The 23,184-nt window shown below is 62.5% G+C and overlaps 1 protein-coding gene across 1 annotated transcript; it reads left to right on the top strand.

The window, feature by feature from the left end:
• Positions 1–1,917: 1,917 nt before the first annotated feature.
• Positions 1,918–3,468, top strand: FGF4 (fibroblast growth factor 4; the record flags this gene model as incomplete). The annotated part of the gene is made up of 3 exons (XM_081281256.1): positions 1,918–2,257; positions 2,728–2,831; positions 3,292–3,468. The coding sequence occupies 3 exons, from the start codon at positions 1,918–1,920 to the stop codon at positions 3,466–3,468; spliced, it is 621 nt and encodes a 206-aa protein (XP_081137382.1).
• Positions 3,469–23,184: the final 19,716 nt, after the last annotated feature.

Raw genomic sequence — 23,184 nt, 5'->3', positions numbered from 1 at the left:
GCGGTGGGGAGATGCGGGCGTGGAGAGGGGCTTGTCCCCAGGGTGCTTGTGACAGTTAGGCAGGCGCAGCCTGCAGCAGGGACAGGTGGACCCAGGGGCCACAGTGCCAATGCGGAAGCAGAGTTCCCAGTCCTCTGACCCCAAGAGTCCCTGTAGAGGGAGCGGCCACAGTGCTGGGGGGTCCTCTGCTGCCTGGAGGTCCCCTGTCCAACCACAGGGGTACCAAGGGGCCCAAGCACATCCCTTCAATGAGCCTGCAGGGGAGCCCCGGGCAGCGAGGGCTGCATCCTACCAAGAACCTAGGGAGACATCACAGGCTTCCGCCTGCACCTGTGGGGCTCCCGGCTGGGTGCCACCTCCCCAGGGGAGGTGCCCAGGGGGGTGGGGCAGGCCACATTCCAGGCCATTTGGCAAGTGAGGAGCCAGGAGCCAGACAGAAAGGGACCGACCCAAGCAAGTGAGGGGGCAGGTTCTGACCGGGATGGTCTCCTCAGCACAGATTCTAGGCCCATCTGGGGCTGGGGGCCCAGAGGCTGCCGAGTGCACCCTGTAGCTGTGAGTGGCCCCAAGAGCCTCCCGAGGGTCTGAAGATGAGGTTCCAGATCTGCCAAGGCCCTCCTGGGTCCCCAGGGCCCTCCTTCCCGGGCCTCAAGCCTCCCAAGTCCCTGGAGAAGTAGGAACAGGCCACCTCAGGGGTTAGAGGGCAGGTCCAAGGGCAGGAGGAGGAGGAAAAAAGGCCTGGGGAGTGGTCTCTGCTCACAGCTGTGGCGGAGGTGAAGGGAGGGGTGGGCTCCACACCCTCCACTGCTGGGGCTGGGGCCTGCTCTGAGGTGGCAGCCCAGCCCCACAGGTACCACAGAAAACAGGGATTTTCACACCTAGGTGAGCAGGCATCTAGTGTCCCCTGGCTGGCCCGCCCCTATCAGACCACGATGGGCATGGTAGGGGTCAGGGGTGGGGGCGGGGAGCCTTCCTGAGGCCTGACCTGAGACCTCGGGTCTCAGCTGGGGATCCTGCGGAGGAATCCTAAGCCCTGCATTACCAGTGGGGTCGCAGGGCCCTGGCCCCCCTGAGTGCACCCCACCACCTGCCCCTTGGTTCCCTTCGGAGCCCCCATTTCACCAGCCTCTGCTCAGACAGGCCTCCACCTGGTAGACGGACCCACCTCTGAACCGCCAGGCCTTGGGGACCTGGCCTGGCCTGTGGCCCTCTGGTTGACCCTGGTCCAGCCGCCACAGGGTGGTTGTGCCCATGCTCACCCTCGATCCCAGGCCAGTCCTTAACACCTAGCAAAGGAACCAGTCCCCGAAAGAAGTCGTGCGAGGAGAGACGCCGGCTCCTGCGCCCGCTCAGATAGAGGGAGAGACCACGACAGGGACAGCAGGGGCAAACAGAGCTTTGAAAAGCTTAAGAGGAACCGACGCGAGGGGCGGGACGAACAGGTTCGTGGGCTGGGCGGAGCCAAGGGTGGGCGCCCGGGTCCCCCAGGTGACAGTAGCTGAGCTCATCCCTGGCCTCCTCCCCTCCCCTGCCCCTGATTGGCAGGCGGCCTGCGACCGGGCGCCCAGGCGAACGCGATCAGCCCCCCGCGGGCGCGGGCGAGTAGGAGGGGGCGCCGGGCTATATATATAGCGGCTCGGCCTCTGGCGAGCCCAGCGCGCAGGGAGGCGCGCATCGCCTGGTGGAGTCCCAGCCGCGGCCGCGCGCCCCTCCGCCGCTGCCCGCCGCTCCATGCAGCCCCGGTAGCTTAGCGTCCACGCCGGGGTACCCCGTCGCTCACCGCCCGCTCCTCGCTCTGCCGCGCACCCCCAGCCTGGGCCCAGACCGTGCGCTCCCGCGGGCCCCCTCTGGCGCAGCTCGGGCGCCGGCTTCCCGGGCGCACGGACCGCTTGACGGACGCACCGCCCTCGGGCCGGGATGTCGGGGCCCGGGACGGCCTCGGCGGCTCTGCTCCCGGCAGTCCTGCTGGCCCTGCTGGCGCCCTGGGCGGGCCGAGGGGGCGCCGCCGCACCCACAGCACCCAACGGCACGCTGGAGGCCGAGCCGGAGCACCGCTGGGAGAGCCTGCTGGCGCGCTCGCTGGCGCGCTTGCCCGTGGCCTCACAGCCCAAGGAGGCTGCCGTCCAGAGCGGCGCCGGCGATTACCTGTTGGGCATCAAGCGGCTGCGGAGGCTCTACTGCAACGTGGGCATCGGCTTCCACCTGCAAGTGCTCCCCGACGGTCGCATCGGCGGCGTGCACGCGGACACGAGCGACAGTGAGTAGGGCCGGCCGGAGGGGATGGGTCGGGGATGGGAGCAGCAGCTGCCTCTTCCAACTCACCCTAAGACACACGGAGGCCCAGGGCGGGCACCTGCTCGCGGGCCCTTGGAACTGGGCTGTCTCGGGGTCCTGTCCCGTATGACGCAGGGACTCGGGGAGGCAAGCACTTCTGGCTCCGCAGCCGGCAAAGGGACCGGCTTTGCGCACAGCGGCCGCCGAGCCCCGCCTCCCCGCCTTCGGAAGCCTGGGCTGCGGCGACCGCCGAATTCCAGCACTTTAGCCTGCCTGTGGGCACCCACGGGGCTGAGAAACGCGCTGGGGCTGAGGCGGGTCTTGGAAGCCTCTGCAGCCTCCGGGGCAGCCTTGGCCTTGTGGTCCTGAACTGGGTGAGGGCCCTTGGCCGCCACACCCGCCCTAGAGTGAGCCAAGGTCACCTGCCTTGGTATAACCCGCACTCACTCCCAGGTCTGCTGGAGCTCTCCCCCGTGGAGCGGGGCGTCGTGAGCATCTTCGGAGTGGCCAGCAGGTTCTTTGTGGCCATGAGCAGCAAGGGCAAGCTCTATGGCTCGGTGAGTACCCTGGAGTTGGGCAGGCACCTGTGTGCAGGGCCAACAGGATTGTGACCCTCTTCCAGGTCCATCTGTGCCTGGGCCACCAAGGGGCAGTTAGTGGGGTCACCAGGTCCCAAGGCTGGCAGGCAGCACCAGCCCCGGGGACCTCAGAAGTGCCCAGAGGCAGGCTGGGTGGCCAGGAGCCAGCCCAGACAAAGGGAGCCACCCAGTTACTGCCCTTGCTGAGCAGGCATCCCCTGACCCTGTGAAAGGGACCATTGGGAGCTCCAGTCTGTGCCCAGTGGGTGGGTCCCAGCGGGGAAGTGGAGACGACCTCCCGGGCTGCGAGGTGCCTGGCAAGTGGCCAGCACTCCAGCTGCTGTGGGCTGGCCGTGCCTGCAAGGGTCTTGACACCCTGACTGCCCAGGAGAGACCTCTCAGCCCAGAGTGGGTGGCTCACTGTGTTCCTCCCCCCCAGCCCTTCTTTGCGGATGAGTGCAAGTTCAAGGAGATTCTGCTCCCCAACAACTACAACGCCTACGAGTCCCAGGAGCACCCCGGCATGTTCATCGCACTAAGTAAGAATGGCAGGGCCAAGAAGGGGAACCGAGTGTCACCCACCATGAAGGTCACCCACTTCCTCCCCAGGCTGTGACCCTCCAGAGCCGCCTCAGCCTCCGTGGACTCTGGTAGGAGCACTTTCTCTGGACGGAGCGTGGAATCCAGGAGTAGGTGTACGATATTTAAGTTAATTATTTAAATATGTATATATTGCCATCAAATTATTTATGGTTCTGTGAGTGTGTTTTGTAATTTTTTTCTGGAAAAGAAAAGAGGAAAAAAAAAAAAACTAAGACAACCCAAAAGCAAGTCTGACTTTTCTGGCGTGACAGGGGACAGTCTTGCCGTTGGATTTGCTTTACTCTCAAGAACTTGACATGAGCGTGCTGCTATTTTGTGTTGTAAAGACAGTGACATCGGATTCTGATGGCGCCCAGCACCCTGTCTGGAAGGGCCTGCTGGGGCCGTGGTCTCCAGCGAAGGGGCGCTGGGCCGGGCTTCCTCTCGCCGCCCATGGCTGTGCCCTGTTGTCGGGACATATCGGTTTACTTCGGGTACCGAAAGCACAGTGTCAAGTCCTCGCTGCCGCTCTGTTTTTAGATGGACCAGGGTGACCTTTGAGCTTTCCTGTAGTCCATCTTCCCCCATCTACCAGATGGAAGAGACCAACTTTATAAACTGCTCTTCGCCTGGTCAGGATCAGCCCCCGTCGCCGCAGCCACTGGGGAGAGACAAAGCTGTTCCCTGCTGGGACGTTGCCCCTCAACCCTCGCCTGGTGATGGACGAAGCTCGTGATGGAAGACAATTCTGAAATAGAGGATATTTTTAACAAAATCGACAACAAAAGAACAGGCTTCCCTGTACACGGGAGGCTTTGGACTAGAACCACTATTTAGGCGAACGTCGCGGACGCAGCCCAGCCTGCAGGGACCTGCTGCTCAGACGCATGCTCAGCCTCTACCTCAGCCGGGCCCAATCGCCGAAGGCTTAGGGGGCGCAGCTCACTGTGCCACCCCAAGTGGCTCTTTTTCCATATGCAACCAAAAGGATCGCCGAGAGCGGCGGTGGGTCCCCTGCGAACCTTGTCACGTTTGAGCTATCTTTACCCCATGATTTACTTTTAGTAAGGGCGTTCATGGTGGAAATATTTGCAGACAGCTGTTAGAGTGCACTATATGGTCACCAAGTAACCTTATATTTTTCTTTATATATTTTACAAATGTAACCCCTGTCGTTGAAGCCGAGATGGAAGGGCCAGGGTCGGTGGGGTTTAAAAAAAGTTCTGAGGTGATGGCAAACACTTAATTTTAATGAATGACTTTTTAGTTTATGCAAAGTGACCTTAACTTGCTACCACACATGGTCTGAATGCTTCCTCGAGACCCTCCTCCAGTGTCTCTGAACCATCTCCCAAATTAACTTTATGGGACTCCACAGACGGCAAGCCTGGGATCTGATTCGAGTTTTTGTCTTTTGAATTCCTTTTGCCAAATCTTTGTTCAAATGCAAATCAAGGACTTCAAATAATACTATTCTTAACCCAGCCCACTGAGTGCCAAGCCCCCAAGTCAGGACCACCCATCTGAACCCTTAAGAGGCTGTTTACAGTGTTCTGACTCCACAATGCTTACCTGGCCCTAGACTCCAGGAGGGTGGAGGGTAGGTGGGGAGCAAAGATCGCCTCGCCTCGCCTCGGGGGAGAATGTGCAGTCTTCCTGCTCTTACCGCATCTCAGAGTAAAGAACCAGGATCGTCACCTCTGAGCGCAGTCGGAGGGCCAGGAATGGACGGGCCCCCAGTGCAGAGGTAGCTCATCCACCCGCACAGAATTGTTGACGGTGCGTCTGGCGATGCCATTGTGCCTTTGAAATATTGTACGTTTTCGGGTTGCGGTGATTTTGGGGATTCGAGGTTTCTCTATTTACCACCGTTTGCAGAGTCTGTCTGTAGTTTTATACAGGTGCCGATCAATAGCGTGATGTATGTGTGCTGTGCACATCGAGATGCTTGATGAGCTTTTCACCCTGGAAAGAAAGAACCCCACCAGATGCGGTGCAGATAATTGGGAAAGATATTAAACATGATGGAAACCCGCCTTGAAATGCCAAGGTCTTGCTCCCGCCGTCGTCTTCCTCGAATGGCTGGGGGAGGGGGAGGGAGGCAACTTTTAGCCAGCTGTGTCCACACAGAAGCCGCCTTGAAAGCAGGAGACTTGGGGTGAGGCGTCATCATGACTCTGAACCTTGCAGTTGATTCTCCTTCTTGCAGCGGGTTAATTCACACCGCCCCTGCACTGTCACCAGCCCCCTCTGTCCCTCTGCCCTCCACCTGGGGCTGACTGGGCTCGGGGGAGGGAGGGGCAGAGCTGGCCCTCTGACGCAGTGGAGCAGTGGGGAAACCACCACAGTGACCTGCAACGTCTTTCCTCAGAAGGGAAGGAAACCCACCAGAGGGTCGAGCCGGCACAGATTGTCCTGGAAAAATCGGTCTTAACTGAGTCTCTAGGAGGTATCTGTGGGTGTGGCGGGTCACATGAGACCAAGGCCCACCTGATGGGTCTGGAATCTGATTCCCCTCTCCCCACAAAACACGCCCAAAGGACCCCCAAAGGCCCTCAGGTTGGAGGGGCCTTAGCTGAGCCGGTCAGCTCCCAGGCCATCCTGCTCAGCTACCTCTGTTTTTTCTTCTGTGACAAGGAAGTGCTAGGTGGCCCCTGCCCTAACCCTAGCCCCTCGGCACCTCAAACCCTAGTACCCATCCCCAGTCCCTCAGAACGTGGCTGTGGAAGGGGGTCGCTGCAGAGGGGTCATGGAATGAGGCTACTGGGGCGGGCTGGCCCCCCGTAAAGACACAGCCACCGGTGGCCAAGCAGACCCGAGGGCAGGGGTCTGGGTGGGGTTTCTGCAAGGCCAGGCTGCCGAGGGTCACCTGCAGCACCTCCAAACGTGCCTCCAGGTCCATCCTGGATCTCGGCCTCCGGCCTCCAGGACTGAGGTTCCACGGCTTCCACGATGTCGAGCACCCCTTACGGGCCGTGGTCACGCAGTTCCAGGAGCCTCGTAGGATGGTTCTTCACGGGGCCAGGGGTCCTCAGTAGGCTCTGTCCAGGTCTGTCCTGACCAAAGAATGCTCCACCGGCTTCTGTGGTGAAACCCTCTTCTCATGGGCCGAAGTCCACCTGCCTGGGAGCTTGCCCTTGGCCTCCAGCCCCAGCACAGAGGAAAGATGGGCGTCAAGCCTGGGTCCTTGGGGGGATTGAAAAGGCATTCATTTGCCAGGTGTGGGGGCACGCTCCTGTGATCCAGCCACCCAGGAGGCTGAGGCAGGAGGATGACAGGGGTGAGGCCAGCCTGGGCAACTTTTTAAAAACTTTTTTAAAAACTAAAAGAAAAGGGCTGGAGGTGCATCTCCAGGTGGGCACCCTGGGTTCCACCCTCAGCACCACAAACAGCAAAGAGCCCTTTGGTCATGTCATGTGCTTTTTGGGGACCCACTTTGTGTTGGATATACATCTTTTTTTTTTTTTTTTTTGGTACTGGAGATTGAACCCAGGGGCACTTAAGCACTGAGCCATCTCCCCAGCCCTTTTTTATATTTTATTTAGAGACAGGGTCTCGCTGAGTGGCTTAGGACCTCACTAAGTTGCTGAGGCTGGCTCTGAATGCACCATCCTCCTGCCTCAGCCTCCTGAGCCGGGGATTACAGGTGCGTGTGCCACCACGCTCGACCTGCCAGGCACACTTCTATGTGAAGGACACAAAGATCCCTGAGCCCTGGAGCCCTCATTATAAAGGGGGAGGTGACAGTAAATAAGGGACCTAAAGTACCTGGCAAGTGGGCTGCAAAAGAGGAAGAAGAGGAGGCCGGGTGGGCCTTCCCTGCAAGGTGACGATCATGGGGGAGGAGGCCACCGGGAGGCAGGGAGCGGCCGCTGGGAGGGGCTGAGCTGGGAGCAGGCGGCCACCCTGAGCTCTGCCTGTGCAGGCTCTGTGGTCTCTGGAGGAGGCAGGGGTTGAGGCCACGGAGGTCAGCTCAGGGGCGCCCAGAGGCCACTGTGGCAGGGGGTGAGGGGAGGCAGGGGCAGGGCTGGAGGGGACCTGCAGGCACAGCTTGGTGAGGAGAGAAAAGTCACCTTGACAGAAGAGGAGCTGGGGCAGCCCCTGCACCCAGGCACAGCCTCCTCCTGGGCCCTGGGTGACCTTGAGCACCAGCCGGTGACCTCAGGCTGGCCCAGCCCAGCTGCCTCCCACTGGGTGACCTTGGTCAGACCTGTGGCTCCTCGGGTCTCTGCAGCCTCCCAGGCTCTGAGGGGGAGAAGGTGAGGCAGGTAAGGTGCGGGCACAGCCCAGGTAACTCCGTGTCGTCATTGTTATTCCCCTGGGAGGCTTAACGAGGCCAGAGAGCCACCTTTTCTCCCTGCCTGCAGCTCCTGGGACCCTCCTGTCCCAGTACTCATCACTGTCATGCAGAGAGCAGGCCCTTCCTTAGGGTGTGGCAGGGTCACCTGCCCTTTCTGAGAACAGCCCTTTAGGGAGAGCAGGGCTTTTCAGACACCGCCCAACCCCGCCACGCTGGTTACTCTTGTCCTGTTTCAACGTGGTGGCCCGGGCTCTGGGCTCAGAGTGCAGGGGCTCCCTGTGGTGGCCTCCATGTCTGGGGCTCAACCACCTGGACGTGATTCTGGAAATATCCAGGCACGGGGTGCGCGGAATCCCAGGAACTCCAGAGGCTGAGGCAGGAGGATTCCAAGTTGGAGGCCAGTCTGGGCAGCTCAGTAAGACCCGGTCTCTCCGTAAAAGATAAAAGGGGCTGTGGGTGAAGCTCAGTGTAGAGCGTGTGCCCCCCGAGTTCAAGTACCCCACCCCCCAAAATTGGAGAACACACTGTTCTGAAGGTGCCATTAGTCCTCAGTGACAGTGTGACAGCCACGGACTTGGCGTTCACAGACCACACAGATGGGGTTCCCAGCATCTGGAGGAAGTCTGTCCCCTCAGTTCATCGATTGACTGATCAATCTCTTTTTTTTGGCACCTGACACTCGGCCGCTGGCCGCTGACTGATCAGTCTCGACAGCCTGGGTGTCCGCCCGTGGTCTGTGAACTGATCTCAGCCTTGGTCCAGGGGCCCATGGCCCGGGGGAGAATCAGGGCTGACTGTGTCCTCACCGGGAGCCGTTTGTAAGTCTTCTTGGTTTGTCATTCAAGTACTCCAAGCCGCTGGATGGCATACCAGGCCAGGTCCCTACGGGGGAGGGCACCAGCACAGCCCTCGCCCTGGGAGGGTCCTGTTGCCGGAAGAGCCAAGGAATTATCCTAGGTGTGCAGGGACCAGGACCCCTTCCCAGGCAGGGTGACCCAGCTCTGCCCTGCCCCAGCCTCAGAGCCCAGAGACTCCATCTGCTCCCCACAGGGCTGACAGCCCTCCCTGCCTCGAACGACCTGACCCAGCCGAGTGCACGTCCCAGGCAGCCACAACCCACCTCCAGGAGCCAGGGGCTTGGATGGCAGCAAAGGGCTTCCTGGTGGCCCTGGAGGCCAGGAGTCGGCTGTTGGCAGGGCCAGGCTGGTCCCGCCGGGGGCTCCCGAGGTTGGGTCAGAGTCCTCTTGCCGGCCCCCTCCCAGCCTGCACCCCTTGGCCCACAGCGCCTCGCTCCAGCGGCGGCCTAGACGTCCGACTCTGTCATCACCTGGGCTCCTCCTCTGAGGCCGGGCCTCCGTGTCCAAGTCTCCTTTCCTGGGTACCCTGGTCATTGGATTTAGGAGGACCACATCTGAAAGACCCTGTTTCCAAACACGGTCCTGTTCACAGGTTCCAGGTGGATACGACTCTTGGGGGGCTCTTGGGTGACCCAGTCCACCGGTTCCTTCAGGTTCCTTGTTAAAATCACAAGTGGAGGGCTGGGGATGTGGCTCAAGCGGTAGCGCGCTCGCCTGGTATGCGTGCGGCCCGGGTTCGATCCTCAGCACCACATACCAACAAAGATGTTGTGTCCGCCGAGAACTAAAAAATAAATATTAAAAATTCTCTCTCTCTCTCTCCCCCCTCTCCCCTCTCTCACTCTCTCTTTAAAAAAAAAAATCACAAGTGGAAGATTGTTTGCTTTAGGGACCAAGGGACAGAAGGTGTGGGTGGCCTGCAGGACGTGCTTGCTCAGGCCAGCGGGAGCCTCATCACCCAGGGCCTTCTCAGTGGCCCACCCGGGCTCTCTGGCCTGGGAAGGGGACCCCTCAGCCAGGGCTGGTGGAGGGAGGGGCGAGCCAAGCGCAGGTGAGGCTGCAGGGAAAGCCCGGCCTCCTCTAGGGGACAGTGGGCACAGAGGGCAGTGCAGTGCTGCCCCACTTTGGGGCACAGGGGGCCGAGCTTTTGTCCCCTCCTCCAGCCGGTCACCGGGTGGGCCAGGATCCGCTGGCTGCCAGGGTGAAGGCGCCATCTTGGAGGGCCACTGGGCATCCTCTAAACCCAAACTCAGCTCTTGCAGCTAATGAATTATGCAACCAGAGTCTAAGGCCTTCCTCCGGCCCCCCAACCTGGACAGACGCTCTGGAGGTAAGAGGCCGGCTGGGCTTCACTCCTATCCCCCCAGGGCACTGCTCCAGGTGACTCAGGGGACCACCACGCAGCCTCCCCAAGAGGGACGGCAGCTGCTGCGGGTTGGCAGACACCAGGCAGACACAGGTCGCTGGTCAGGGTGCGCCTGAGCCGGGGCTCCCCACCCAGTGCCGTGCCCCGTGGCTCTTGGAGTTGGAGCATCGGGCAGCGTCTGGGGTGCAGCCCGGTGGGGCCTCCCCAGCATGCGCAAGGCCTGGGTTCCAGCTCCAGCACAGGAACAAGTCCACACGTTAGATAACTCACTCGTTTTCCAGTCCTTTGTCCCTTCGTTCCTTGCATTTAAAGGTGCGCAGAGAAGCCGGGCTCAGGGCCCGCGCCTGTAATCCCAGGGATTCTGGAGGCTGAGGCAGGAGGATTGGGAGATCAAGGCCCGCCTCAGCAACTTAGTGAGGTCTCGTCTCAAAACACAAACAGCTGGGGAGGGAGCTCAGTGGTGACCTAAAAGGGAGTAGGTCACAGTGCTGGTCTGCTCTGCGTGGTCAGGACAGCCGAGGCTTCGGCAGCAGGAGTTAACTCAGGCTGGGAGTCCAAGACCCAGGGGCTGCTGTCCCACAGGGTCCTTTACGCCATTAGCACGAGCCTGGGGTGTTTTCCATGTGAGCTGTGGGGACACTCGGCTGCATGGGGTCTCTGTGCTCCGGGGCTGGTGGACCAGGCACTGGTTTCCACTGTCTAGACACGGGCCTGCGGGGCCCATGCCTCAGGTCCTCACAGGTCGGGCTGGGCCTGATCAGATGTGCAGGGCTGTCCTCAGGGGTTCCTTCAGACCCTGTCACCAAACAGGCTTTCTCCTGGTGACAGGAACAGCTGCAGGGACAGGCCACTGACTAAAGGCCACCCACATCCCTCCTAGAATGGCCTTTCCTGTGGGCGGTAGGGGGTCCTCTGCACTTGAGGCAGCAGCCAAGTGACACAGAAGTTCTCAGGGCAGGTGCTCACAGAGGCTGAGCTGTGACTTGGGTGACCCTGGGTTAGGGAGTCAGTGCTGCACGGCCAGGTCAGCCACAGGTCTGAGAGGCAGACCTCAGGGTCCTCTCCCCTGGAGCTGAGGGGTCTCTGGCCCCTCCTCCACAGCACAGGCAAGCGCCCCACCGGGGACCTCAGAGGCTGGGTCACCACGGGTGATGCTTGGTGCCCTGGGCACCAAGAAGTCGTCCAGGTGCCTGAGGCTGCCCTCCTGGGGGACGTCCACGTGTATGAAGAGGCCACGGGCAGGTGTCCTGGCTGGGTCTGGACTTCAAACTGTTCCAAACTCTTCTGTAAAGAAGCCTGATGGCTCCATCCCCTGCCACTGAGTCTTCCCACGGGGCTCAGTTGTCCAGGAACTGGCCGAGCCAGCTCTGCGTCCACCAGGCTCCTTCCAGCAGCCGGTCACCAACGAGAGGCAACATCTGGTGTTGCTGACTTTTGCAACTTGATTATTCAGCAGGGTGACCAGGACAGAGGCAGGGGAGGGGGTCAGGCACATAGCCACCCCTCCCTGGGACCATAGGACCCTCACGGCAAGAGGCCTGCTCTGCACGGTGCTCCCTGTCCCACAGCAGAGGACAGGGCTGGCTGCTCCACGGGCTGCTCGTCCCCGTGGCTGAGGGGCCAGGGTCAGCACAGGTGTCCCTGAGGCCAACAGTCCCTCTGGACCCTGAGGACCGGGAGGAGGCCTCGCGGCAGGGTGCATGGCTCCCCAGGCTCTAGGACTAGCTGACAGAGGCCACCTGCATTGGTGACCCAGCCTCTGAAAGTGTCCCCCCAGAGTCAGCCAAGGGGGGACAGCTGGCCCCTCCCCTCCTCCTCCCTGTGTGCTCCTGACCCTGGGCGGACTCCGCTGGGCCTCCCTGTCCCAGTCCCCACGTTCAGACAGGGGCGGAGGGAGACACGGGAGGCCAACCTGCCGGAACATGGGAGAGTCGTCACCGTGCGGCCAGCTTCCGTGGGACACCAACGGAGCCCCCCCCCTCCCCAGCCGCCGCCCGGCACCCACCTCCCTGGGCTGCTTCTCATCCTGCAGATGTCCTCTAGAGCGCCAGGAGATGGTCACTCTCCAGCTGTGACAGAAGGTGAGGGCTGCACAGGTGGAGGAGGAGGAAGGGGCTGCCGCCCTCCCACGGCTCAGAGCAAGGTCCCGCCCTGTCCCCACCCGCAGAGGCGTGGCCCCGTGGGGAAATGCAGAAGGGCACCCAGAGGACCAGCCAAGACATGCCGTGAGTCGGGGCACCCCCAGGAGACACACCGGCTCCAAGAAGGGGGGCCCAGGCTCCTCACCTCCTGGGACATTCCCAGACGGACCTGCATCTGGCCAGAGAAAACCTAATGCCCCCCAAGAAAACCGTCACGTCACGGGTGATCACGTGACCATTTAGGAGGACGGGGACAGTTCCTTCAGCACTTGGACATGGGGGGAACCCAACTCTGGTAGTTGTTGAAATGACCCCGATTCTTCCTGGTGTTGTAACTGGTCCCTTTGGAACCCAACTTCACGTTCCCCACGAAGGGGTGGGGTCTCTTTCCTTGTTCCTTGCACCAGGGCTTGGCCACCTGGGCTTGGCCATGGGAACTGCTCTTGCTCACACTTCTGGGGGCCTTGGTGGCTCTCAAGGTGAGGAGGCCTGGCCAGCGGCTGGCTGAAGACACATGTGGCCAGCCATCCCGACCCCTGCCAATGGCTGGGCAGAAGCATGAGGACATCTTGTACCACCTGGTGGCCTGCAGAGCCACCCTGGGGAGGGAGCACCAGCCAGCCCACAGAGGGGAGTGACTAACACAGAGACAGTTACCATGTCACCAGGTGATGTGACGTACTATCCGGAGATTCCCCTGGTCCACGCGGTTGGACGGTCACTATGAGGGCTCAGGGGACCACATGAAGGGTCTGGGGGTGTTTTTTGAAACCAGGGCCACGTCCCAGTGGCACCCCACCCTGTCTCTTGGGCTTTTAAGCCATTAAGTTTCACCCTGGTTTGTCCCACAGCAAGAGCTAGGTCACACGCTCTCTTCCGTGACTCCTGAACCCAAGAGGAACCGGGCATGGACACCCTAAGTCGTGCACAGAGCTGGGAGAGGAACCTACCGTGAGGACAACGGAGGCAGCGCGCAGCTGGCCTTCCTCAGGAGCTCACAGCCGAGAGGTCTCTGTCCTCACAAAACCTTAAAAATAAAATTTATTAGACTTTGAAACGAGGAGAACAGTGAGCTGGTGCCACTGTCTTCAAACCACAGGCCCCAAGACCCCAGGAGCACGTGCGCCTGAGGGCGGGGGGAGCCAGGCTTCCGCCAGGCCCCAGACCAGGGGCGGGGACTCCCAGCTGCACGGGGAGGGCGGCTGTCCCCCCTCCTAGCTGAGCTTCCTCCCCTAACACACACTCCCAGGGAGGCCCTGGGTCCTCTCTGGTGCTGCCACCAGCCTAGGAGGTTTCTAAAGAGAGGATCAAACTGAACCTGAGAGGTCTGAGCCGAAGGCCACCAGGCCACCAGGTAGGAAGGAGCTTTAGAGGACACGTTTGGAGGGCCTGATCCATGTGCAGGGTTAATGTGACGCCTTTGTCGCCAGAATATGTTAACGGACTCCAATACCTTGTGGAGGGCTGCGGGTGGTGCCAGAGCAGCTGTCCCCAGACTCTAGAGGTCTCTGGGGGCTCTGGCTGGGCCTGGGGCCACAACTTGGCCGAAACCCTGATTTGGGTGTCTTCCTGGAGGCCCCAGAGCCCCGGGAGGTGCCGTGACACTCACGGCGTGGGTGAGGCGGGTGGTGCTGTGCTGGGCTCCCTTCACCCGCACAGTCTCCCTGTGGGGACACCCGTTTGACCCCCAGATCTCTTAACCTGGCGTCTCCGAGGCCCCTTCTCACCAGGGAGAGGCTGGAGAGACCGTCTGGGAGGACAAGGAGGCCCAGGTGTCTGGGCCTCATCCCCTCTGACCAGGACAGTGCTGGAGCATGGCCTCTGAGTCCCCCAGGGCGGCCTGACACACACACAAGCTTGGTGGCCTTAAACCACAGACTGATTCCTCAGTGCTCTGGAAGCCAGGGTCTGAAGTTAAGGTGCGACAGGGCGGTGCCCCTCCAGGACTCGGGGAGGCCCCTCCTGCCCCTCGCGGCTCTGGGCTCTGAGTGTTTGGGGTGAGCCTGGGACGGGGGCACCCTCTGGCTCTGCCTCTGCCTTCCCAGCAGCCTCTCCACTCTGCCCCCCTCCGTCCCCTTCCACCTCCTTCCCTCTCTTGGGACACCTGCCATTAGATTTAGGGTCCACTTGAAATCCAAGACAAGCCCCCCCCAGACTTGCCGGCCTCCTATCCCCACCCCTCCTCTTCAGTGGGCTCCCCTGGACTCAGCCCCCGAGGGCAGGTTGCTCCTTTGTCCCCCGGGGCCTGCAGCAGGGGCTGGGGACATCTGCTGAGAGCATGTGTGAGCCCAGAGCAGCAGGGGTCCCCTGGGCCCTGAGGGTCCGCAGGCAGCTCCGGGGAGTGGGTGAGAATTCCACGCTCCTCCCTGTCTTCCTTCCCAGGCCTTTGGTGTGTCTGGGGCTCGGGCGCCAGTTCCTCGCAGATCCTGCCTTGCTCTTTCCAGCCTTCACACCTGGGGCAGGAGCAGCCGGCCCCGTTTGCTGGTCTCTGGGTGCCCAGCTAAGTCCCTTTTGGTGAGAAATGTGCATTTCTGTGACAGCACAGCCCCTGGAAGGCTCCAACTATTCATGTGCAAACACCGGCCGCTGGAGTCCCCAGGGCTGGGGCTTTTTGACAAACAAGGATTGGGACTGGACCTGAGGTGGCTCAGTGGCCAGGAGCCAGAGGAAGACAGTCTGGGGGCTGGCCCTGGTGGCCTCCCTCTCACGTGGCCCTCCTCCTGCTGGATGTGGGGCTGGGGCTGCTGGGCCTCTGCTGCCCTCACACTAGTCTTTGGGCCACAGTTGCTTCAAGTAGAGGGTCACATGCAGAGAGCAGGGTCAGGACACCTGGTTTCAGCCAACACCCAGGGGAGCCGTGGGCACCGCAGCTGTTCCTCCGCTCCCCGGGTCTCCAGGGGCAGGTTGGGCTGATTCAGAGACAAAGCAAGACTGGTACCCTCTGCTCCCGGGAGACGTCATCTCTGGGCACACATGTAGGCATCCCCGAGTCTGGGCACCGTCCCCTCTAGGACTGTCGGATCACACTCAAGACGTTTAAGATGAACGACAAGCGCCTAGTGAAGGTATGTCCCAGGAATTTCCTGGACACACACAGAGATTGCTCCATGTCCACCTGGTCGCCCAGTCTCTCTGCAGGCCCTGCTTGGACTGGCTGAACCTGGCAGCCCTAGTGCCCAGCTCTCCTTTCCGGAGCCTCCAGGATCTCGGGGGCTGACCGGGGATCTCCAGGTCCTTTCCCCAGGGCAGGTCTTGCAGAGGGACTGTGGACCTGCCCAAGGGGGCCCGAAGAGGCGTGGCCAGCTGGGGTTCTGGGGGCAGTTCCTGCATGGTCCTCACTGGGGGACTGCGTCATGGTGAGAGCTCTGTGCCCTGCAGGTCCCCAGGACCCCCTTGTCCGTGCTGGGGGCACAGCAGCTTTCTGTCCAGGGCCTGCCTCTGTCTGTCTCTCCCCAGGGCCACTGGGGAGCTGGGGGAGACCTTGCTCCAAAGCTCTGCCAGGGGTGCCCTCTGCCCTCTCGCTGCCTCCCGAGGTCTCCTCTGGCGGGGCCCCTGCCCTCCACCCTGTCCTAGAATCAGGTGCTGCTGGGCCCTGCCTGCCCTGAGCGGGCAGTTTCAACTCCGTCCCCTGCTCTTCTACCCCTGCCTCTCTGGGTCCCAAAGTGGACTCTGGACTACCGGGCACAGGGACGCGACTTCTCCGCGCCCACCCAGTTCTCGCTGAGCAGACACTTGCAGCTGCCTCCTCACCGCAGCCAGAGAGCCGCATCCTATGGGGCTTTGGGGACTGACACTCCCAGTGGGGGACAGGGGACAGGTGATAGGAAAACAAGAGATGGCATCCGAGAGGGGGAGCTGGCCGGGGAGGAAGGAAGGGGGGGCTGGGGATGCTGGGGGTGGGGCCCGGATGGCGGGAGGAGCTGCAGCCTCAGGCCAAGTGGGAAGGAAGTGGCCCTGGAGCCCTGACCGGCCGCAGCCCCCACCCCAGCACATCCAGGGCACTGCAGCGGGCGGGACCAGGAGGTGGGGGCCGAGGGCGAGATGGGGCCTGGGAGACCTGGCGGCCGCTTGGCCAGGAGCCCCGGGCAGCGCACAGCGGGCAGGGGCCTGATGTGGCCTGTGCCGTGAGAGGGTCTCCTGTCTGTCAGGCTAAGAAGAGGCAGCGTTGGCACAGCCCAGAGGGTCTGTGCGTGGCCAGGAGCAGGGCAGGGGCCTGGGCAGGTGCCTGAGAGGTGGCGGGAAGCCAGCGGCCAGCAGCGGGCCCACTGTGCTGGGCTTGGATGGCTGCGGCCGCTTCAGATGGGAATCCCATTTGTTTGTCTCCTCCTCATCGAGTGACTTCAGTGTCTAACAGTGGACAACACGCACCCACCACCTCTGCCCATGAGCTCACAGACCCAGGAAAGAACGTGAAGAATTTCCCAGCAGGACCGGCCCCTCTCACCCCCCTCACGACCGGCCCCTCTGCCCTGCCGACCCAGCACCCAAAGGCCAGAGCCATGGCCACCCTGTGGGGCCCTCAGACCCCGTGGGAGCAGATTCCAGGCCCCACCATCCACCCTGGCCTTCGGCCACTGTCCCTTGCTGGGCCGCCTCCTTCTGCTCGCTCGTGGGTGTGGATTCCCAGGACGTCAGCTGAGCACTCAGGCCCAGTGGGCCAGGACCCAGCAAGCAGGGGGCCAGGGTGCCCTGCCCGGGAGAGCGGGCTCCCCACCCCTGCTGGGCAACCAGGACTCAGGAGGCTGGGGCGGGGGACCCTTGATCAGGCCACACTGGCAAACCTCCGAGGGCCGAAACGCAGGCCTGCTGAGGGACCAGGGCCCCTCTCTCAGTCACCCTCTCGGAGCCAGGCAGGACCCAAACCCACAGGAGAAGAAGGAAAGAGGAGGCTCAGGTCATCCGCCCGAAGGGAGGCTGGGACTCTGAGGCCACCAAGACCAGAAGGGGCCCTGACAGGCCCTGAGAGGCTGAGAGGTGACTCTGAGTTCCAGGTCCTCCTTGTCCCCTCCCAGTCCTTCCCTGTGGTCCCCTCCCCAGCCCAGGGACCACATAAGGCTGCTTCTAACAGGCAGGACAGTGGCCACCTGACCCCAGCCCAGGGACCACATGGGGCTGTTTCCAGCAGGTAGGACAGTGGCCACGCGACCCCAGCCCTGGGCAGGACACCCCTGGGAGGCCGCAGAGGGGCTTGCAGCGGCTCCGCTCACCAGGATCAGGTGTGTAGGCGGCGCAGTCCCTGGGGAGCCAGGGGTGAGAGAGCGTGGGGGACTCCATCCACCCTGGAGAGGCCATCGCTCTCACTGAAAAGAGCCCGAGGCTGTTGCAGTCCTCCTCAGTCCCCTGCTGGGCCCCGGCAGTTCCGAGCACCCACTCTCTGCGCCCGAAGACCTGCTGGCTCAGTGATGCCCAGGCGTGTGCCAACGGCAGCGTACATCAGTGCTGAGCGCAGCAGGCACAAAGGCCCTGAGACGGAAAGCGCTTGGAGTCCTGGAGGGCAGTGTGGGTAGGACAGGGGACTGGGAGTGTCCAGCTTCTCAGGTCAGCCTTCTGGGGAGCACCGGCTGGCAGGGAGCAGCCAGCAGGGCCTGGGGTTAGCTGTGGTTGAAGCCTGAGCCTGCGGCCCTGGGCCTGGCCCCAGCGGGCCTCAGACACATCAGCCCACCGATGGGAGTCAGGCCTGCTGCCGGAGAAAGGCACCGGCCCTGCCGTGTCCCCAGGTTCATGCAGAAGGAAGGGGCTGCTTGGAGAAGACGCTGGGCCTCACAGGTGAGAGGGTCAGAACCTGCCACCCCTGCCCAAGGCCTCCAGCGGTGCCCCCAGGAACAGGGCCACACGCCTTGTGGCACGGGGTTCTGCCATGCCTTCTGCCCCGTCCATGTCAAACGCATGGGCAATGAGAAAAATGGTTGCTGGCCCCAAATACCAGTGGAGTCCTGCAGAGGACTGGCCGGGGCGGCCCTGGCCCAGCTGCGGTGGCTGAGACGCTCCCGCTCTGGCTTTTCTCGGCACTGAGCCCGGCCGAGTTCTTTGGAGTCAAAATTCTCTGAAGTTCGGCTCAGAGAGAAATAGAAAGGAAGGGCTCCCTCCGCGGCCTCCCCCACCGGCCCCCGACGGCCCACAGGAGGTCCTGGAGTTGGGGAAGAGGCAGAATCAAAGGAAGAACAGAGCCCAGCCGCGCGCGGGGCCCGGGCTGGCTTTGAGGGCCAGCTGTACCCGGGCGTTCGTGGGGCGGGCACACAGCCCGCAGATGGTGCCTGGACGGGCTGCCACTTCAAACGCTGGCGCGCGCCCCATTACCTGCCGCGTCTGTGGGTTTCAAAGAGGAGCCAGGTGAGCGCTCTGTAATCACGGCCACTCGGGAGGCCTGTAAGGAGAGCCCCCGGTCATTACCGCCTTCCGATGGCCTCGCAGCCGCCTGGAGAGGCCCACAGGGCAGCCACCTGCTCAGCCAGCTCTTCCCCACGGCTCTAGGGAGGGCCACGCCCCCGCCTGGCCGCTGTGCTGGACGGGGCGTCAGAGGCCCAGGTTTTGAGAGCCCCGGTGGCCCGCTTGCCGGCCTGTTGAGGAGCCAGGCTCCCTGCTGGAGGACTTCGGGCAGCCCCCTTCGCCTTCAGCCTCTGGTTTAAAACTGTCTCTGGAGAAGAGCGTGGAGCCAACCCCACGTCCAGTCCTGCAAACAGACACACAGACACGCGCCCTGGGTGGACCACGACCCCCAGAATCCCGCGAACCCAGGGCCTCGGGTCTCGGAGGCGCGTGCTCTAGTGCGCCACGTCCACCCGGAGCCTCAGAACGTGGCCTTCTCTGTCGAGGGTCTTGGCAGTGTCCTCAAGCTCAGAGTCACCAGGTGGTCATCCTGGATCTGGGTGAGCGCTCAACCCAAAGACCACGTCCTTTTGAGAGGCAGAAAGGGAACAAATTCAAACGCTGGGCCTGGGGGGACAATGGCCACCTGAAGACACAGGCAGGGTTGGCTGGGACGCGGCCACAAGCCAGGAGCTCCAGGAGCCACCAGAAGCTGAAGAGACAGCATCGTCACCTAGAGCCTTCAGAGGGAGGGTGTCCCCACAGACACCTTAATTTTGATTTCTGGCCCCCCAAACTCTGAGGGAATGAATTTATATTCTTTTAAGCCACTGAGTTTACAGCCCTGGGGACTCAGGAAACATGGAAGCTGATCTCCCTGGGCGGTGTAAGTGCCTCAGGGTTGAGGCAGCTCTGGGCCTCCATGCTGTGTGTCCTCAGGCAGGTGGTGTCTGTCTCTGAGCCTCCTCTGAATATGGGAGGGCTGCTGAAGGCTGGAGACGCTTCACATGCAGCACCCAGGATAGGACTTAGGATTCTAGGACCCATGGGCTCCTCTTCACACTTTCTCACCCACTCAACCCTGTTCATTGAGCACCCCCACGTGGGGATCCAGCTTTCAGTGAGACAGACAGCAGTCCCCCGGCTGGAGCCGACATCGTGGCACCAAGTAGGAGGACGTGGGGCATCAGAGGGGCGACAGGCTGCAGAGGACGCACTGCGGGGGACCAGGCTTCAGGGCGGCCAGAGAGCGGCAGAGGTTTCAGACCTGGGTTTGGGAGGTGGCTTCAGGCAGAGTGAGGGAGGCCAGGGACAGTGTCCAAGCAGGGGGCAGGGAACACACAAGCTCGGGGTCTCTGCCACTGCCCCGCCTGGTCTGGATGCCCCCTCCCGCCTCAGCAACAGGACAGGAGCTTCCTGCCCGTAAGTCACGGGCCTCGGAGGAAAGGTGGGGTCCAGGCCCGCGGGTCGGAGGAGCCCACGGAGCCCACAGAGGCCCTGGCCTCAGTGCGTGCGTTCCCACTGTGCCGGAGGCTGGCAGCCGCGGCATGGACGGCGTGGAGGGGGTGGACAGTGTGGACAGCGCGGACGGAGTGGACAGTGTGGACAGGGCCAGTCCTCCACCTCCTCTGGCTCCGTTCCCCTGTGAGATGAAGTGTTCTTGACCCTCTGAAACTGTCTACGGCATGTGCTGCGGAGGAACTGTGTCCCCGTCCCAAAATGAACTCAGGTCCCAGCAGGGACTGCAAATGGGGTGTATTTGGAGCTGAGGTCTTCGCAGCTGTGGTTCATGAGCTGTGATGAGGTCACACCGGGTCAGGGTGGGCCCAGTTCCATGACTTGTGTCCTGACAGGACAGAACAGAGACGCACAGACACACAGCAGGCCACGTGAGGACAGGCTGGCCGGATGCGTCTACAAGCCCAGGACACCAAGAACGACCACCCGCCGGGTCTAAAGGAGGGACGGAGGAAGCTGGTCCCCAGAGACCTGGAGGAGAGCAGGCCCTGTCCACACCCTGACTTTGGACTTCTGGCCTCGGAACTGAGGGAGGGAAGTGGCCACTGATACTGTAAGTGCCTTCTTCTGGTCCTGTGTTAGGGCCGCCCCAGGAGACTACCTGGGGGGACACCTGAGGAGCCAGGTGCCACGGGTCCTGGAGAATGGAGGAGCCCAGAGCAAGGACATTTGTCACTTGCTCTGGGGAACACCCAGCCGTGTCGTGGAGCAGACGTGAGCGGGTCGTGCTGGGCCTCGCCCAGGTGGTGAAGGGGGATGGCCAGGAGCCTCAGTTTTGGGGTGTAAGACCCCACAAGCATCGGCCATCCCCCAAGGAGCCCCATTGGGTTGTGAAGTCCATGGCTTCAAGCCGCACCCCAGCCCAGACCCACCACCAAGCACACCTGGCGCCTCCCCGGCCACCGCCTGGGCCACAGTTGGCCTCCCCCCTCCCAGGGAAGTCTGCCTGGTGGAGGGGGCTGGGGACAGGAGCCGGGGCTTGCTCTGCTGGGGCGAGGGGCTCCTGCTGGTGCTGACTGGCCCTGGGGAGGCCAGCTGGGAGGGTCCGGGGCACAGACCAGCCCAGGGCCCAGGTGCGGCCTTCCCTTCCTGGCCCCAAGCTGGGCAGAGCTTGTGGAAGGCCTGGAAAAGCCTCGGGAAAGGCCAGCGGCCTGGGTGGGCTGAGGAGGGAGAATTCTTCCTGCAAAAGGTCACCGTCTCCAGCATTCTTTCCCCTGTCCCTGCCACCAGAGAGGCTTGAAAGTCCTCATTCTTCCCTCTTGGCAGCTCCCGAGGCCGGCGGCCTCCCCGCCCCCTTCTTCTCCATCTTCCTGAAGGATGCGTGATGCTTACACGGCACCCAGGACGGGGCTCCGAGCTCCTGCAATGTCCACGGGGCCCTCTGGGGAAGAGCGGGAGATGACCCCGTACAAGGGGACCCTGGGAAGGGCTGGCACAGGCCATTGGCCAGGATGGTCCCAGCTCCTCCCTGAATCCGGATGCGGCTGTGGCCCCTCCCTGCCCTGGGTCCTTGCCATGTCTGGCCGAAGGTGGCCCAAGGGCTTCATGGACTCTCCTCACATGAGAGTGCCTGGTGCCCTGGGCAGCAGGTGTCTGGGCTGGCGGTCCTCTGGCCAGCGAGCCAGGGGCCTGGCTCCCCTCAGCAGCCGTGCCACAACCCGGATCCAGAAACGCACTCTCCAGGGCCGAGGCCACTGGGCGCGTGCCTGCCACAACCCGTCCCTGTGGCCTCACGATGGCCACACTCTGCGTCCTGTGGCCTTCCACCTTCCCTCTGGGTGACCTGGGCAGGGCCCCTCATCCCTCACCAGCCCCCCACCCCACAAGCCTGATGCTCTGGAGGCCTGACACAGCAGTGACCACCTGGTCGCCCCTTTGGGCTGGCTCAGGGTGAGTGTCTGGCACTTTAGCTGGTCACTCAACATCACAAAGAGGGCAGGAGCCCCTGCCTTTTGAAGAGGGTCTTTATGGTAATCAGTGGGGGGTGAGCAGCCTGGATCCTGAGCCCCAGGTAGGAAGCCCCAGGAGGAAATCTAATTAGCACAGAACAAATCACTTTCACCAAACAAACCACTTTCCATCCAGAGACAGATCAGAGTCCAAGGCCACAGCCCCTGGCAGCCCAGGGGCAGGCAAGGGTGGGGGCCAGGCGGGTCCCCAAGTCCCAGGTCCCAGTGGGCCCCGGGTGCCACAGGCCTCCCCCCCACCTGCAGCCGGGGCCGGTTTCCCGGTCCACATTCGGGGCTTTGTCGGGAGGTTCCTGGCCAGGCCAGAGGCCCGGGGCCAGGCAGGGAGCCCTCTGTGCCTGCGGCTGTCAGGGGTGGAAGTGGCTGTCTCCCAGGAAAGTCAGAGCATGGCCCTGAGGGGCGGGTGGTTTGACCCCTGGATCTGTGAGAGGAGAGCACCCCGCACCTGGGACAGGTCACACGTGGGGTGACCAACTCATCAGGGACATCAATGGGCGTGGGACACAGTTACAACTAGGGGCTCCACAGGCAAATCAGGGGCTCCCAGGGCCGAGGAGCTGGGGGGCCGGGCAGGGGTCCACCAGCCAGAGGTCGGCAGCAGGTCTATGTTGGGAGGGTCTCTGGTGGCCAGGCCAGAGGAGGCTGATACGTGGGCACTGCAGGAGGGGCCACCTCCGTCCCCCACAGGAGGCGCTCCACGCTGCCCTGAGCAAGTGCCTGGGCCCTCCAGAGACAGTGCCCGGCCATGGGGAGGGAGGCCCATTTCTCAGACAAGTGACCTAACCCCCCTGAGCTGCATCCTGGCCTGTAGAACCCTCTAGAAGCTTCCTTGCCAGCTCACCTGCTAACCGTGATCACTGTTCACTCAGAAAAGAACCCAGATGCAGTTCTTCCCTCCTGCCGCCGGGTCCCACCCCGAAGTCCACACTCCTGGCCCTTGTGGCCAGGGGTCAGTGGCAATCCTTGCCAAGCCCTCCCTGAAACCTGGGGTGGCAGTGACGTGCTCACCCAGCAAACATGACAAAGTGGCACCATGTGACCAGGAACTGGGGAGAAGCACCTGGAGGAGGATGGCCACCGGGGACTTCGGCCAGCCTGGCCCCCAGGGGACGAGGTCACTTGTGGGAGCCCAGCTGGCCACACAGAGCAGACGTGACCTGACGCGGGCTACGCTCTGGTTCCTGGGGCTCCAGGCTCGGGGATGACAGGCCTCGGCTCCCTGATGCCCGGAGAGGAGGCCAGCAGGGCCAGGGCTCCCTGCGGGGGACGCACGCTGTGCCTTGTCTCTAGGCTCC

The sequence above is a fragment of the Spermophilus citellus genome (genome assembly GCF_964194105.1).
Source record: "Spermophilus citellus genome assembly, chromosome: 2".
NCBI classification, from domain to species: Eukaryota; Metazoa; Chordata; class Mammalia; order Rodentia; family Sciuridae; genus Spermophilus; species Spermophilus citellus.
This window is presented reverse-complemented; position numbering and strand designations above follow the sequence as displayed.